Here is an 18,165-nt window from a genome sequence, read left to right as displayed (position 1 = left end):
ATAGTGTGCATGTGTGTTTGTTAACATGGAGGGCATCCCAACAAGACCCTACTGGGCTTTTGTTATACTTTTGTTATACATCCTCTTCCGAGAAGGGGCCTCATGAAGACACTAACAGGAAGGGCTCATCCCTGTCGGTGCTATAGGCTGCATTTCAAGCATGAAAGTATGAACGATGCATGTGTCAGTGAAGGACATACAGCGAATGTGTTTCCTTTGTGTCGCATAGGGAGTAGCATCACAGAGGCACGAGTGTTCAGGGAGGCACGGGGCAGGAACAGCAGCGAGCCCCACATCAAAAGGCCCATGAACGCCTTCATGGTGTGGGCCAAAGACGAGAGGAGGAAGATCCTGCAGACTTTCCCCGACATGCACAACTCCAACATCAGCAAGATTCTTGGTGAGATTTTCTAGATTTATCTTTGATCAGTGGAAAGTTTAAAATGGACATTTAGAGGGTTTCATCTTCATTTCCTTGTGGTTCAGAGGTAGTTGGAGTAAAGCACATTAAAGAATAAATGAGTGTTTGTCTTGGTTATTAAGCAGTGATTACAACAGTCCGTTACTGGAAGCATTTTCTGAGCTGTTCTTGGCACAAGACCTTTAGATTGGATATGAACTGTGACGATCAGCTTCTTTTCCCAGCACAAACTTATGTTAAATCTCATATAAAATCACAGTTGAAAACTTTAAATTTGGAACTCGATAAATACAATTACAATAAGCCTTATTTCCTATGTATCGACACCTTACAGACACACAGACTCACAGCAATCCCCTCTTCCACATCATTCAACGATAGGGTACGCATGGCACATTTTTTGAGGTCAGCCTCTCTGCCCATTAGATTCCTCTGCCACCATATTCTACAGTTCACAGGGTTTCTTACCGACAAGCGTCCAACTATGAGAAGGACTAGTGTGTTTTTCACCCTGGAACACTCAACACACAGAGCACCACTGTGTCAGCCTGACCAGTGTGATGGATGCATTCAGTTAAAATCTGTGTAGATTCCTACCTCCTCAACACAGATATCCATTCACACGGTGCTGAGCGTAACGGTTGCTCGTGAAACGCTCTTAAGACCTCCACTGTCCAACGCAGCGTTCAGGCGAACTTGAGGGTAGCCGAATGTAAATGCTCCTCCTGAGCAATGTGAACAAATTGCTTTTTCTTCTGTGGTTGTGCCTTATTGACTTGGACTGTTGAATGGGCTCCTATACAGCTGCCTTTTTGTGTTTTGCGAAATTAAACCTAAATTTATCAGATTATTGGTTTTTGCTTTCGAAAATCCAGTTATGCCAGTAACAGGATTTACTTTTAAGTGGGACATTTGAAGCCAATAATTTAATGAACCATTACATCGATATTATTTGATTAAATATAATAGTTAATATTGAATGTGAATAATGACCACTAAAAATATTTTCCCGGATGTTTATTAGGGTTCTGTGACAAGACGAGAACAAAAAGCAGACTTGTGTACATGTATATGACTGTATGTGTACAATGCATGCCTCTCCAACAAAATAACACAGCTGGACTTTAGGGCGTGGGTGGGCGACAGGCTTTAAAAACTCCTCTGTGTTTCCTGTGTCACAAAAGTACAAGAAGAGTTTGTGATAAACCTTGATAAACAGAGGAGCGAGCAGTGTGTGTATAATCAGTTGTCAAAGTGTTTCACAGATGTGCTGCGTTCCTGCACTTGTTCAGAAGGTCCTCTTACCGAGGAAAATAAGAAGTACACAATGTACTGTATCATTCTTCCTGAGCCAAGAGGGAGCAGAGTGTAATCCACTCCTGATTTTAAACAGCCTCCATGGTTATAGACTCAACAGTGTCACTTCACATGAAGACGTACAACCTTAAGAAAGCACAAGAAATGCCAAAGCTGTCACTCTTATGGATGATTGAATCATGTACTTGAGAAATTACATTCATTTTTTTTTTAATCTGTGGTGCTGAACCACTTTCATTGAGACTGTTCAGTGAAAGCACTTCCAACAAATCCCTAAATGGACGAAAGTTTAAATTTAGTCACCTCCTAAAATTTTTGTCACTTCCTGAAATCTGTCATGTTGACTTCTTAAGATAATGAGTTTCATGACAATCCTAGTAACGCTAAAATGGAACCAAAAGCAAATAAACAAACAAACACGAAAATCCTTTTTTCCAGGCTCTCGCTGGAAAGCCATGACTAACCAGGAGAAGCAGCCGTACTACGAGGAGCAGGCCCGCTTAAGCAAGATCCACCTGGAGAAATATCCCAACTACAAGTACAAGCCGCGGCCCAAGAGAACCTGCATCATCGACGGCAAGAAGCTGCGCATCGGAGAGTACAAGCAGATGATGCGTTCACGGCGTCAGGAGATGAGGCAGTTCTTTGTAGGGTGAGTGCGATTGTCCCTAAATGGTCACAGTCAGTTTTCTAGACGGGCGTAAATGGTTTAAAGATGGATTAAAGATGGTTTGAAAGCAAATTTTTACAATTCAGGACCTTCAAATGGCAATAATGTTTGATTTTAATATAAATCCCAGAAATATTTCAACATGTAATGGGATTAATTCCTCACACATTGTTCCTATTTTAGCTTCTTGCTGATTGTAGGGGTGGAGATGGTGGACAGGTTCTGCCACTGCTGCCATTCTCAGCTTGCGCTGTTCATTAGACAGTTGTGTGTTGGGATCTTAAAGAAGATGTGTAGCCATGTTTAAACTGACCTGTCAGTCTTGTGTTTTTTTTGCAGTTTGCAGTGTAATCCTCTGCAACACGTCTGTGAGGTTTATTTTGAAAGAGATAGTTCATGTCCTATATGTTTGAGAGAATTTTGTACATTTTAGATCATCATTGGTTAAGGAAGGCGTGCAGCAGTACATAAAATTCATGGTTTTGGATGTACCTTGGTTTTTGGATCACAGTTCATGAGATCTTCAAAACGGACTAATGACATGCAGAAAATTGTAGAAATATATATACACTACTGTTCAAAAGTTTGGGGTCACTTAGAAATGTTTGGATTTTTGAAAGAAAAGCAGTTTTTTTCAATGAAGGTAACATTAAATTAATCAGAAGTAAAGTCTAGACATTGTTAATGTGGTAAATGATTACTCTAGCTGGAAACGGCTGCAACAGTGAAGGGAGATGAACTTGTTTTTACTGTTTACGTTTCTCTCCATTAATGCAGCAGCTCTTATTTGTGGGCTGGGATCAAGATGCCGACAATTATAAATTTCAGTCATAATTGTTAGAGGAGATAGAAAGAGTAGGTAAACAGCAGTAGCCACACTTCATGATCTTAGCTAACGTAGAAAATCCTGCTGTCAAGTATGTCGTAGCTGGCCCATGTTCTGAATAACCGTTTCAGGATTGCGAATATGTAGACAAATAGATCATTTCTCATATTAATTGCTTGGCTCACAGGTCAAAATGAAATGAGGGGATTTTGTACCAACCTGAACATTGAATAACAGATGTTGCATGTTCCATGTAAACGCTCTATGACTGCTGGAAGTCCTAAGCCTTGCTCAGGCTTTATATTGCTCAAGAAGACTTTGAGTCATTTACTGTGTTCACTGTTGTTCGCCGTGACCTCTTAGTTCAATTACCTCTTAAATAAACGTGCCATCCTGCCAGCCACCTTGACCCTAATATGGCTAGGCAAAAAAGAATTATCAAAATAAAAGATTAAACATCAATATGTAATCATAAGAAGTATTTTTCTTTTGTTTCTCTGAGGTCTTTTGGGAGCAGAGCAGCACATTCAGATATTAAGCATTTTTTCACTTTATGGGAGGTCTTTTTTCTTAATGTGTCTCTGTATGAACAGAAAAGACACATTCTTAACTGCATCCATTTGCTGGAGGTTTGTGGAGTGACCATCAGGGTTTATGGACTTTTTATGAAAGGTTTGGAACCTCCTGTGGTTCTTTCTGCAAAATCCTTTAAACATTTGCTGAAGAGCATTATATTTTTTTGAGCCTAGTCAGTGCAGCAAGGGGAAAAACAGTGGCATTGTCTTAATAGGAACCAGTCATGGATGTGTTTAAAGCCATCACAGCGGCCTGTGTTTGAAATGGATTTACCAGAGGCCACAGCTTTGAATAGGAGCGATTTTTAATAGCTTGTCATTTATTAAATTAGGACAATGCTGGGCGCTTGTGGCCAGTGAAATTGGACACAGACAGACATACTGGAATATGAAATGTAAGCAGATGTTTAAGAGGGAATGAGCACGAGGCAGACGTCACAGGCTGAACGCCACATTTACTGTGTGTGGTCAAGTAAATGCAAAAAAGCTTAGATCCTCCAGGTCTGGATTTTCAATTAAAGCTAAATCATACAGCTACCGGGAGCCAGTACACAAGCAGTTTCTGGCACATTCCATATAACAAACCAGTGTTGTTTTAAAGCGTTTAACGCGAAAATGAGTCTGTCAGAGCGTACAGCAGTAATTGTTTCAGGAGACAGAGGAGAGAAAACTGTTAGGTGAGAAAGGTGACAGCAATTTTCTTGCTTTATGTGGTTCATTTGTGGAGCCAGAGGGTCTGTTTGAATGATGTGCGCTTACCCTCATTCCATCTATATCTTAACAGGTTATTTAGCACATGCTGCTGTGAGCTGGCAGGTAGAGCTCCATGTCAGGACATGCTCGAATAGATGAAAAGCGTTGTCGTTTAACTAAAGAGGCTTTAGAAGTAATGTTTTGTTCAAAGCAAGGATAATGAATCAAGGATCAGAAGCCAATCTGTCCAGTTTGTACAGCATCTGCTTAATATACAAAGTGTTGTTACAGCCAAATTATTAAATTCTTTTCACAATCTCATAGTCTTCTTGTAAAAAAAAATCTTAAGCTGTTGCTTTGTCTTTTTAGCCATGCTGACATGATTGACATGACATTTTATACAGACAGCCATGGTCCCCAGAGGATGAATCCACCTGATTTTGGTTGTCCCCTGACTTTTCCTGTTGTGCAACCTGCACCTTTTTTTTTTTTGTGATTTTGAGTGACTACTTAATGGATTGCTTTTTGATGAAATTTGGTATCAGCATTCATGTCCCACTGAGGATGAATCACCATTTTAGCACCATCATCAAGTCAAAATTAGCTTTTAGGTTTATCGCATTTAATCGCAAAGTTACATTAGCATTAGCGCCAACTATACTTTGTGTGTGTTACTAGCAAATGTTTGCATGTTAGCTTATTAACAATAAAAACAACTAAACAATCAGCATGGTAAAGATCATACATGTTAAACAGCAACATGTTATTATTGCACCCTTGTAGACGTTTAGTCTTTGTTTTATTTACACTCATCTGCTTACTTTATGTTCACTGTGTCCTTTTTATTTAATGTTGTGCACTCTAAAATGGGGATCTGTTTCCAGCACTTAATTAAATGCATGGTTGCAATACAACAATTCTAATTTACTAATTCAGACAAATCTTCTAAGTTGCAAGCATTGTTTTGATGAGTTGTGCTGATGTAACATTGTTGGGAAACAACTTAAATCAACCTAATAATGTGTTTAATTTAAACAGAAATTTCTACGTTCATTCTTTGAAAAGAAAATTCAAGTTGTGATGAAGATAATTTCATTAGAAATCATAACCCAAACAGACTAATGCAAACTGATAAATTATTTTTGTTGAGCCTAAAGATTTGTTCAGATTGTATCATGTACATCAACGTTATTTATTGTTTACCTGCATTAATTTTTTAAAATGTATTTTTTTTTGCTCCCCTTCTTTGTTTTATCTCCTTTCTTGGTTCTTAGGCCTCAGCCACCGATTTCTTTGGGCAACAGCCCAGGAGGTGTAGGAGTTTACCCGGGCGCCATATCTATGGCAACAACAGCCACACCATCCCCACACTTGACCTCAGACTGCTCCAGCAACTCAGCCAGCCCTGAACCCACCATCCCCGTCATTCAGAGCACATATGGAGTGAAGTCCGAGCCTGGCAGTGGCGGAGGCAGCAACGGTGGTGGGGTTGGAGCCTTGGATCTGCCCAGCGACCCCACCAATGGAGACGATGACATGGACATGTACGAGGACTTTGAGGACGAACCCAAGTCAGACTATAGCAGCGACCACGAGACACGGGAGGCTGTCAGTGCCAACTGAGTGTGCTCAGGGTGTCAGATGTAAAAAGAAAAGAAGAAAACAACTCCCGTTATACTCAGAGACACTTCTTAAAAACACAATTTATTACAGAGACCTTCCGGCTGACTTTCAGGACATGTTGCATCATGCACTGAGTATGCCTCGATCGGATTTCAAATCAGCAGACAAGCTCTGAAAGTTCTCAGACAGTATTTTGATGGACGTCCATTTAAAGATGACGGCCGGTGGAGGAAATGTGACCTAAGAACAGAACCTGAACAATCATTCAGACATCCAGCTGACAATGAACTTCAGTTTCCTACACTCTGACAATCTTAACAGGAGCGGATAAGAGTTAGACAAGGGAGAGAATGAGAGAGAATGGGACAAAGAACAAATGATTGACGAACACATTGCTGTGTGGTTTGTAAAGAGCATGCATGGATTTTGAAGCATTAGGAATTGGTCTTCAGCAGCTATTTGGTCTTAAATGTTTAAGGAGTGAATTAGTTTTTATCATTATGTATTTACTTTTTGTGTTTTTTTTCTTTTGTTTTTGTTCTATAGACTTTTTCTGACAGGTCACTGCCTGTACAAACTTGGACTGTCGGAACTTGAAATTTGGAAAGTTTTTAATATAAATACTAGCTCTTGTAATCTTATAGTCTTACTTCTGTTTCTTACGAATTCAGTGCTACATCTTTTTTTTTCTGACAAACTGCTTACATTACATTACTGTTGGACTCTTTTTTTTTTTTTTTTTTTTAAATATCCCAGCTCAGGTATGATGTGCCAGCTTGTGAATGTGTTTTTTGTTTTGTTTGTTTTCATACAAAAGAGTGGTAGGACTTTTCAGACTGTCAATGAAATAAAGGGAGAAAATCCCTTCTATTACATTATTATTATTATTATTATTATTATTATTATTATTATTATTATTATTATTATTTAGCAAGTGAGTACCCAGACATTGTACAGATTTTCTTCAAATGTGCCAAACATTCACATTCACTCGGGATGTTGTAGTCTTAATTTCCAATGCTGCAAAAAAGTCTTACACAATCAGCTTTTTCTATCTGATGAGACGGGTTACTCCTCAGTAATTGCTGGCTCCCCTCCTGGCCCAATCACAAGCAGAGCTCAGGGAGGATATGTTTTCATCACACTCGCTCAGTCACACACACTTTGCGTCGCTCTCTGGCAGCTCCACCGGCCTTGAGACGTAGTTAGAAGAGCAGCATCGTAGGCGCCTGTTCCTGTATTCCTCTTCATTGGTGCTTTCCTGAACCACATTGCCCATAGTTGTTTGTGGCCAAACACTTTTGCAGTAAGTGCGATGCAGTGCTGTACCAGCATATGAGTCTGTCCCTTTAAATCAGGCTAAAGGATCATTTTTTTATAGCTTAATTTCACTTTAAGAATTCCCGAGTCTTAAATGTGTATCTTAAGCTCTGTTCATTCAGTGTCATAACTAAGGGGAAGGAGCAGCCCCGCGATGACCCTACTGTAGGACAAGAGAGTCTAATATCATGGATCCCTTCACTGTATTTTGTTTAGAATCGGTACAAAATTGTAAAAATGTTACTCTTTTTATTAACTTGTTCATTTTTATTTGTCTTCTTAGCATCAAGCAGGAAAGATACACCAAACTTGCGTTTTAAAACAGAATCTATATAGTTGCAAAAAGGGGTTGAATAGCTCTGTCATTTCAGAAGTGAACCTTTTTCTACGCTTGCATGTATATTTTGAAGAGGAGCAAACTATTAGGAAAAGAATGGAGAGGAAAAAGGTGCATAATTCTCAGTCATCCTCTCAGCCACAACCGCCTCAGTCAGAGCACACAAATTTTTCCACAGTCTGAAGCGAGATGCTCCTCTTTCGTCTTGATGCAGCCCAGCGGTCAGCACCATGCTGAGCATGCGAGCTTTTTCCTCTGTTTTACCCAAATGTTATGTTCTTTCTCTGAAGACACACTATAGTTTTACTTCACCTCTTTTCTCTGCAGTTTTTAACATGTTTCCATTTTCGAAATCTTTGTTTAGCTGCTTCATGCATCTTCTGACTCCAAAATTTCTCTTCATGACCATATCTGGCAGTTTTTACATACAAAAGCTTCACAAGCTGGGACTGAACATTGATTTTTGCTTGCAATACAGAAAAAAACATCATACATAGACATTTCTGTTAGTGTCATACACATTCTAAGCACTGGATATAAATTCTATGTTTTTTTTTTTGGTTTTTTTTTTTTAGTATTTGACTAATGTGAAGTTGTTGTTTGATTTAAACCTGATAAATTAGAACAGTCAAAAGTCACATTTTTTGGAGCCTTCTTCATACCAGGCACCAGTGAATTGCCATTTCTTTAGAGACATTTCATTTATTTAAGCAAATTTTGATGCCGCAGCTCTAGTGCCGCCTAAAGGGGTCACATCACCTCTAACCTCATGCTCTTGTCAGTTGTGACCTGCAGAGGCAGAACACAAGTTTCCTGGTCGCACACATTTTTTTTTTTTTTGTGATGAGTATTGTATTTGAAATTCAATTGTGCGTTTTAACATTTCATTGTATTTATTAGCCAGCTTTGGCTCTAAAAAGTGTCAGTACAACTTGGTGAGAAAGACAATCAAAAAAATATATATAAATAAAAAAAAAGTAAAGACGAGATTTTCCTTACAAATCTGTCACCTCATCATTGCTTTTCAAGTGTTTCTTTGTTTTTTGTGGAAAGATGCATTGAGTACTTTGTTAAACTATTCACTTGCAGAAGAAGCGCTCATACCACAGTATTGTGTTCTGTGTGTGTGTATGAAAGCACTGTGCGCGACTTACAGGTAGTGCTGCATGAATTTTTATTTCCATTACTCTAAATAGTGCTCTTACTTTCCAGGGATCTAATAATTTCCAACACAAGGCTTTCTGTTTCCAAAGTCGAGCTATTCCACTTAGTCTTTATATTTTGGTGGCCCATTACAGTAAATGTGGCCTATTGTTCCATTGTGAGTGTGTGTGTGTGTGTGTGTGTGTGTGTGTGTGTGTGTGTGTGTGTGTGTGTGTGTGTGTGTGTGTGTGAGGTAACGCCACACATTCTGACTGTGCTGTGGTGTATACGCCACGGCGCCGGAGCTCGCTGCAGCCAATCTCAGCCTTTCAGAGAGAGAAACAGAGAGCTCAGCCATATGCAGCCACATCATAAATCTAATTGTAATTCCCAAATCAACTGCAGCGTCACCCCGTGAGGGGCGCCGACAAGTTTGTCACACACTCCTTTGTGAGCGCTCGTGTGTGCGTTATGTGCGTGTGCTGTGCTATAGCTTTTAGTTGGGAGGGGTGTTTGAAATCATACTTGTGCAGTTGCCATGCTAATCTCGTTAAATAAGTCATCATAATTTACATTTCCTTTTCCCTTTCTGCAGGATGAACGTTTAGCTGTTTGCAAGTTGACAGATTGCTTGTGTGTGTGCACAGTTGGTGTGAGTGTATGCAAAGCTTTCGTCACCTCAACAAAGGATAGTGCAGTTCATTAGTCACAGTTTAAGAACTATATAGCTGCACTCATATATACAAACTTCATTTATCCCTGAAGGAAAGTGAGGCAATGCTGATTTTCCATTCAGTTTTCCCAGTTGTTACAGCTACTGGTGGCTAAATGTAAAGACAGTTTACATTTAGAATAACAGAAGAATCCAGCTGACATGATGTCAGATTTGTAAATAATATTCAGAATTTATGTGCATGCAGAATGAGACCCAACTACCGGACACAAGATGTCTTCTACTTGACTGTGTGGTCCATTCTTAGTGAATGGACACCAGAAGGTTTAAGTTTCCTCATTGCACTTCAACTGCGATTTAAAGTGAGCACAGAGCAACCATGTCACACTCTGTACATAAAGAACATCATTCTCAACCACCCATCAAGAAAAACATATCTTGAGTGTAAAAAGACAGAGTATTGCACTTGTTTTTGCACTTATCACACTTTTTCACAAAGAAACAGCCTTGTCCACCTCTTCAATTTGACTTTTGCAGTAAGACTGGATTCCTTGTATTGTGCATTAAGATTGTCACTAAGATGGAAGTAGAAGCTAAAAAGGAAACAACGTTAAAGCAGATCATTTGCTGTAAAACTTGAAGGCTTGGATCGTTGCCATGGCGATGGCTCCTTTCGAAGGAAGGAGGAGCTGACATTGTGATAAACTAAGGAGGGATTACACAGACTTTGAATTTACCTTTCTTTTCTTGTAGTTTTGCTGTGTGTGGGGATGAAGAGGTATAATGACATGCTTTCTTCGTGAAAGCCTGGTCCTGGATGGGCCCTCGAGGCAAATTCACTTTTTGATTTTTAAAAACCATCTTGAAGAGTAGAGAGAACCACATCCTTTCTTTTTTTCCCCCCCTATGCACCAATCGGGCATTTAGATCAAGACAATTAAAAATTGTTATTACAAAGGAGGAGCCCCCTTCAGACGTGTTGAAGAGGCTCTTTCAATGAGGCATCAAAGACACCCTGTTTATGATCATGGAGGCTCCACTACTCATTAAAGCACACAGAATGGTCATGGTACTGCAACACGCTACCATCCTCTTTGAGCTTATGATGCTTAATCATTCAATTGCTTTTGATTCAAAAGGGGGCTAATTGACCCTTGCACTTCCGTTGAGCTCACAGTGTTTCATGATGAGCGCAGTTTGTGTGATGTTGCAGGTAAAAAGTCGTCTACAAGTCCACATTTGATTGAGAACAGTATTTTTTCTTCATTTAACTGTTCTTGTAACTACGCGGCCACGTGAGGCAGCTTTTGCACACAGACAAGTTGAAGCAGAAGCCCGTCTTGGACATTGTAAGTAATACATAAGCAAAATGTATGACAAATCCTTCCACTGAATGTATCATTAGATGGTTTCTAGCTAATGAAAGTTGAGAACAATTGTAAACTGGGAGGGAGACTTCTTAAAATTCCAAGGGTCAGCAGCCTTGGGAGGCCTTTAACAATGACTGAAAAGCTAAATGCAATACCTGAACAAAGGAAATCATGCAAAAACAACTTTGAAAGAAAATGCTTTAGCAAATTCTGGGTTTCCATGTCTTTGAAACACTGCATAAAGGCATATACTTCTTTTTTTAATGCAATTAGAAGTGAAAGAAAAAAATCTACAGCACTTTTTCAGGAATGGACAAAAGGCCAATTTTTCTTTTTGAGGGAAAGTCCTTGGGTCTTTTAAGTGCATTAGTCCGCTAATTAAATATTATATGTTTAACGAAAAATGCCAGCATGAAAGCAGCTGGATTGTTTGACTCAAAGACAGGCTGCAGCCTTGATGAGTGGAACTGTGTGCGACCATGAGGAGGTAAAGAATGCCATTGTTGCCAGTCCTCCCCACATCTGACCCGCTGTCATCCTTTCTACTGATTTCACAATCACATTCTCTTTTGTGCCTCACTCATGGATAAAAACAGCTATGCAGTGTTGACGACTCGTTGACGTTTTCTGTGCATCCATTTTAACAGTCTGTGTTTTATTGACGAGACACAATGGTATTGTTTACTATTCAAACCAGTGTGAAGAACTTGCAGACGACAGGTTTGACTAGAAGACACACTGAACAACTGTGGGTTGCAGTTCTCCAATCAGTCCGTTCAAGATTTATGCAACTGTAACTCAGTTTATTTTGTATCTCACAATTTGTGATCAGTGTCAACATTCATTGACACTGAAGGAAGTGGTTTAATATTTATGTACTTTTTATAAGGGGTGTGGAAGTTTGGGTGGTGATGTGATCCATCTGTTTCTACATTAGTTGTAGGTCATCCATGTTTTGTAGCTGAGCACAATCACTGTAGTTCTGGTCACAAAATGAAAGACGAAAGACTTAAAATAAAAACACTGCTTTACTTGTCTAGCACAAATTGCTAAAAAAAAAAAAAAAACAACCTTAATGCTGCTATGATAGAAAAGTATCAGAATATACAATGTATTGCAACTTGGTGGCTAGTTGAAATGTTCATACTGACCCCTCTGCATCACTTCGATCTCCTGCAATGGGCAGGTGAGCATCAGAACTGGACCAAAGAGCAGCGGTAGAAGGTGACCTGGTCTGATGAATCATATTTCCTTTGACATGATGTGAACAGCTGGGTGTGTGTGCTTTGTTATGGATTGATACTGAAACATATTTTATTTGATTTAGTTTTTTTCTTGAACAAAAATCAGGTCTCAGCTCACCCTGATCATCAGGTAGATCAGCTGCACCTGTGAAGTAGAGCTCAGCTGTGGGCTGTTGGTCATCAGCCTGGTTGGGAGACTATATAAAGAGAGGGTTTTTGACGCTCCTTTCAGGTGGGGAGGGTGGTTCAGAAGGTTCAGCACCATCAGCTGGCTTTCTGTGGGGATACTGAGTTTGAGTGTCTGAATGAGAGAAGTTGTTAGTTTTGGTTTTTTTTCATTCTCACCTTTTCGAAAACGAAGATCCATTTTTATTTTAAACCCCATTTTGAGTGTGTAGTTTTTGTTAGTGTCCCCATTTATGATCTTAAGTATCTTGTGTTGTGTTCTGGGGGAGGAAATATAATGGCTTCATTTGCCTGTAGAGAGGATGGCAGTAGAAGGAACAATAGGAAGAAGGTGAACTTGCAGAAGCAGTGTGATGCTCTGGGAAACGTTCACCTGTGAAGCATTAGGTCCTGACATTCATTAGGAAATTCATTGACACATAGCACCTACCTAAACATTATTGCAGATCCTGTGCAGTCCTTCATAGCAGCAGTAGAAACTAATGACTGTGGCCTCTTTCAGCAGGATCAGACTTCAAGGTGTTGATTTGGCCTCCATATTTCCCAGATCTCAATCCGATTGAGCATCTGTGAGATGTACTGGAAAAACAAGCGTGATCCACTGAGACCCCACTTTAAAAGTTTCAGGATTGAAAGCATCTGCTGTTAAAGTCTCGGTGCCTGATATCACAGAACACATTCGGATGTCTTGTGGAGTCAATGCCTCGACCCGTTAAAATCTATTTTGGTGGAACGAGGGGAACACAATTATAGTTTTGTCAGAATATTATAAAAGTCAGCAATGTTTTGAAGGACTAGATCGTTGAATTAATAGAGTTTGGATCCTTTGGTATCCACTGCTCCTTCCTCTCTACAAATGTTTACTACAGACTGACATCACTATGTCCTGCACTGCAACAAAACATTGCCAGTGAAAATAATACAGGTGGTATTGCCTTTCCTCTGAAAAGCATGGCATAAAACAAATTCCAAATTGTGTTGAAGCGTTATTAATAGTAGACGGGGATGTGTTACTGTAATGTCAGTTTGAGTGAACATAGCTAAAGCTGTATCAGGTTCAGGTTCAAGGCATATGTCAGCCCACTGAGCCCTCTTATGTCACGAATATAATTAAATTCACTCAACTTTTTGTATGACCTATGAAAAATTATCTTTTGCACAGTCTTAGGCGGCTTCATTTTCCTGGTTAACCTACAAGATTAAGGTAACTGTAAGCAACTGGAATGGAGACAATATTACAACATGACTTGGGAATGTTTGTATGAATATGGTCAATATATGATAAAGGCCTGTGACCTGTAGCACTGAGCACAACTCTCATGGGAATAATTTTAACCTGAGTCAGACAACATACAGAGGATATTAAAGTAATTTTTCATAACATGACAATAGCTAAAGAACCAATTGATTGTAAAGTCTCTCAGTAAAAATAGGTCCTTGTTTTCATCAGATACTCTGTATAACATTTCATTAATTTCTTTAAGATACACTGCCTTGGCGTTTGGAGGTCTGTAGCAGCCGCTCACCAATGAGGTGGATAGAGCTCAACCAGATATTTTACACATCATCTGACAATAAATCAGCCAAAGTTTCTGTGCAAAATTGTTATTGGTGTATAAAGATTGTATCCATCAGTACTACTTTCATAACTATCAACAGTCAAGTCCAAATGTGTCTTGAGAAGATGAACAAGTGAATGAGTTTCCTGAACTTTTTGTCTCAGGCTGCAGACATTCACATGAACCAAATTTTTCCTGACAGTCCAGATGAAGCGAACAGACAGACCGAGCTATAAAAACACCAGCAAACGGATCAACCTATATTTGTGTGATTTCAGGACAGCTGTGTCACATCTATTTTTAGTGGCCCTCAGTCATGGCAAAAATATTTCTTCCTTTTTTAAAAAATGATGTCAAAGAAATGTCTTTTTAGTTTATGTGCATTTTGCACCTTTTGGTTATCATTCATGCCCCGATGTCTTACCGTCTCATTTCACTGGATAGCTACAAAATAATCCGAATAACCAAAAAATCTTAGCTTTGGCCACATTGTTCAGAGGGGTGTAATGCAATAATATGAAGCACAACTTAACCTGTTAACATGCTAATATTTGCTCAGTACCAATAAACGCAAAGTACAGTTAAAGGTTAACATGTGTTGGGCAAATATATGTAATACATTAGCAAAATGTATGGCAAATGCCTTGAATGTATCATTAGATGGTTTCTAGCTAATGAAAGTTGAGAGCAATTGTAAACTGGGAGGGAGACTTCTTAAAATTCTAAGGGTCAGCAGCCTTGGGAGGCCTTTAACAATGACTGAAAAGCTAAATGCAATACCTGAACAAAAGCAAATCATGCAAAAAAAAAAAAAAAAAAAAAAACTTTGAAAGAAATTGCTTTAGCAAATTCTGGGTTTCCATGTCTTTGAAACACTGCATAAAGGCATATACTTCTTTTTTTTTTTTTTAAAAATGCAATTAGAAGTGAAAGAAAAAAATCTACAGCACTTTTTCAGGAATGGACAAAAGGCCAATTTTTCTTTTTGAGGGAAAGTCCTTGGGTCTTTTAAGTGCATTAGTCCGCTAATTAAATATTATATGTTTAACGAAAAATGCCAGCATGAAAGCAGCTGGATTGTTTGACTCAAAGACAGGCTGCAGCCTTGATGAGTGGAACTGTGTGCGACCATGAGGAGGTAAAGAATGCCATTGTTGCCAGTCCTCCCCACATCTGACCCGCTGTCGTCCTTTCTACTGATTTCACAATCACATTCTCTTTTGTGCCTCACTCACGGATAAAAACAGTTATGCAGTGTTGACGACTCGTTGACGTTTTCTGTGCATCCATTTTAACAGTCTGTGTTTTATTGACGAGACACAATGGTATTGTTTACTATTCAAACCAGTGTGAAGAATTACAGGTTTGGCTAGAAGACACACAACAACTATGAGAGTAAACAACCGAACGTGTATACGGTGAAATGAGTTCACTGATAAATAAGGTAGTATAATGCAACATTTCAACAAAATTTCAACTTGCGTAGGTTTTTTTTTTTTATGTTTTAATCTCTTGCAGCATTATAGACTGCAAGGCATTCACCTTCCAGTCAAGGGTTTTAACCCCTCAACCTTGACTGCTCTCCGCTCTAAGGCTCTTTGTCTGACCAATTTATTTTCCATCTCACGACCTTTGTCCAATGCCAACATTCAATGTCACTGCAGGAAGTATTGTCCTCTTTAGCAATGCACATTATATAGTAAAAATGTACAAGTTGGTGTATAGATCAACCTTCATGCAGGAAAGTGGAGTTTGCTTGTCATCACTTACCTACAATTCAGCTTCACCTTTTCAGAACCATAACCTCTCTTGCCCCAACCTTTATCAAGTGCTTTATGTCACGTCTACACAGAAGACATGGCATGAGTAGAATGTTAGCGTCGCAGCAGCCTCAGTGCTTCATTCGTCTCTGCACTGATGGTAGGTCACCCACGTTTTATACCACTCAGAACCCATTATACACAATCACTGTAGTTACGCTTATAAAATGAAAGACAATAGACTCGAGGCAATAAAACACACCTTTACTTGTCTAACCCTAACCTGTCCTTAACTGCATTTCATTTGCCATAATTTTAATCTTTCCTTGCCCTTAAGCACAGAGTAGTTAGAATGTGCAGATATTGCAGGATTCAAGAATTTGTATGATATAAAATAAAAGGTTCCCTTTTGAATCAGGGGTTTTACTGAATTGCCCAAATGCCAACATTCCTGTCTACTGATAGAACTGTCTTTACATACTCACAAAAATGGAAATTTAAAGTGATAATTCCATGACAACAGGGCAGTTGAAGATCATGCCATGGATATAAAAAAAAAAAAAAAAAAAAAAAAAAACTTCACAGCAGCCAATAATATGAGCTTGTGGTGAAACTGTTTTGACAACTGCTGCTTGAAAGGTCAAGAATGAACTTCACTGAATGAATTTCAACTTCAGTCTCAAAGGTTCTTTCTTTTAGTATCCACTCCTGGCAACTACAGCATAATCAAGGGCTTAATACCTTAACTAAGCAACTCAGTGCACTTGGTTAAAGTTTTGGAAATACTGTGGTAGTGGCAAATACATCACAAGGCTATAGGCAACCAAAGCACTCGGTTATAGTTTGAGAAAAATTGTGGTGTTGGTAAAATATTGAAAAAATCGGCAGTGATTTGAAGGAGTAGACAGCTGAACTAATGAGATTTGGAGACTTTTATCCATCCTACTTCCTCTCTACTAATGTTCATTACAGAGTAGCACCGTGTCCACTGCAACAAAACATAATCCACATGCTACTGCATCTCCCTCTAAAACTATTAATTTAATAAAATCCAAATTCTATCTAACTGTGATTACTTACTGTAATGTCATTTTTCTGTTTCATATGATAGTATGCATCTATTGATTCAAGGTTGGATTAACCACATGAGAAATGACTGTAGCACCTTTGATCACCGCAAGCCTCTTTCAAACGGAGAAATAAAGAAAGCTTTTAATTTCAAAAGCTCTTACAGCCACACATCACACAGTAAAAAGTTGATTCTGGCGTGTGTCAAACCTATTAATCACACTGCTCATTTCTGTCTCTTTATATCGCTATGTTTATAATTTATAGTTGCCTGACCCTTATATAGTAGTTTGGGAGCATAAAAATGTGAATGGCCTCTGTCTGATAATCACAGTTTAAGTGCACTTGGATCCACGGCAGATTGTACTTTTACATTATAATGTCCACAGGAAGAAGCTACAGACTATTTTACAGACTAAAATCTTTTTTCTTTCTAAGTAAACTGTAAAGTTTTTCTTACTGAATCATTGTTTGTGTCGGTCAACAATTTGTCACATCTTCAAAACAGAAAGTTCCAACTATTGCATCTAAAAATTACTACTTTTACATGGCACATTAACACACTACACTGGTAGCAGAAATGTAAATAGATGAACAGGTGTAAGAAAGCCTTGATATGTGAGCTCCTATCAGGTTGGATTCAGACAACAGAGCTGCTTCAGGGACACACAGAGTCTTCAGCCATAAATCACAACATACTTCTTTTGCAGGCATTTTATTTAAAAGATGAATGCCTTGATCATTACTAATTGCATTTCAGTAACAGATGGAGCATGGGACACATTTAGCTACAAGTCATATGATATTTGCTGTATGGCATCAGCTGATCATCATCCAGCTGACGGTGTGGATCCTCACCAAGTGACTTTACGTTATTTGGGAATTTTACAGCCAAGACATCTCCACCTGTTTGAGGTCTGCTGAGGCTGAATCCTGTAAATGCTTTGAATGGCATGTTTTCAATTTCAAGGTCTCAAAGTTCTTCACCACAAAAGACAGAGGTGTGGTCAGATAGTATTTTTCATGTAACCGAGTGGCAAAAGGCTTGGGCATTCAGGGCTTTTCATGACAAATTTTTTGGTGTTGTACCAGGAAGAGCACAGGTTAAAATAATATATGTATTATATAATATGTGGAATATAATATTAATTGTGGATAAAGTGTATGTACACTACTGTTCAAAAGCTTGGGGTCACTTAGAAATGTCGTTATGTTTGAAAGAAAAGCAGTTTTTCAATGAAGATAACATTAAAATAATCAGAAATACAGTTTAGACATTGTTAATGTGGGAAATGACTATTCTAGCTGGAAACAGCTGATTTTTTAATGGAATATCTACATAGAGGTACAGAGGAACATTTCCAGCAACCATCACTCCTG

At 38.8% G+C, this 18,165-nt stretch overlaps 1 protein-coding gene across 9 annotated transcripts in view; it reads left to right on the top strand.

Moving 5' to 3' along the window:
- LOC111577802 (transcription factor SOX-6-like) overlaps nucleotides 1-8,769 on the top strand; it is a 108,758-nt gene extending 99,989 nt beyond the window's left edge. For all 9 annotated transcript variants that reach the window (XM_055009127.1, XM_035954642.2, XM_055009126.1 and 6 more), the window contains 3 exons: nucleotides 230-400; nucleotides 2,177-2,390; nucleotides 5,777-8,769. In XM_055009127.1, coding sequence (XP_054865102.1) covers nucleotides 230-400; nucleotides 2,177-2,390; nucleotides 5,777-6,125 — 734 coding nt within the window. In that variant the 3' untranslated portion in view covers nucleotides 6,126-8,769. The remainder of the gene's footprint in view (nucleotides 1-229; nucleotides 401-2,176; nucleotides 2,391-5,776) is intronic.
- Nucleotides 8,770-18,165: the final 9,396 nt, after the last annotated feature.

Source organism: Amphiprion ocellaris, chromosome 3 (genome assembly GCF_022539595.1).
Source record: "Amphiprion ocellaris isolate individual 3 ecotype Okinawa chromosome 3, ASM2253959v1, whole genome shotgun sequence".
Lineage (NCBI taxonomy): Eukaryota > Metazoa > Chordata > Actinopteri > Pomacentridae > Amphiprion > Amphiprion ocellaris.
The sequence above is the reverse complement of the archived record's forward strand: the minus strand, read 5'-3'. Positions and strand labels throughout refer to the sequence as shown.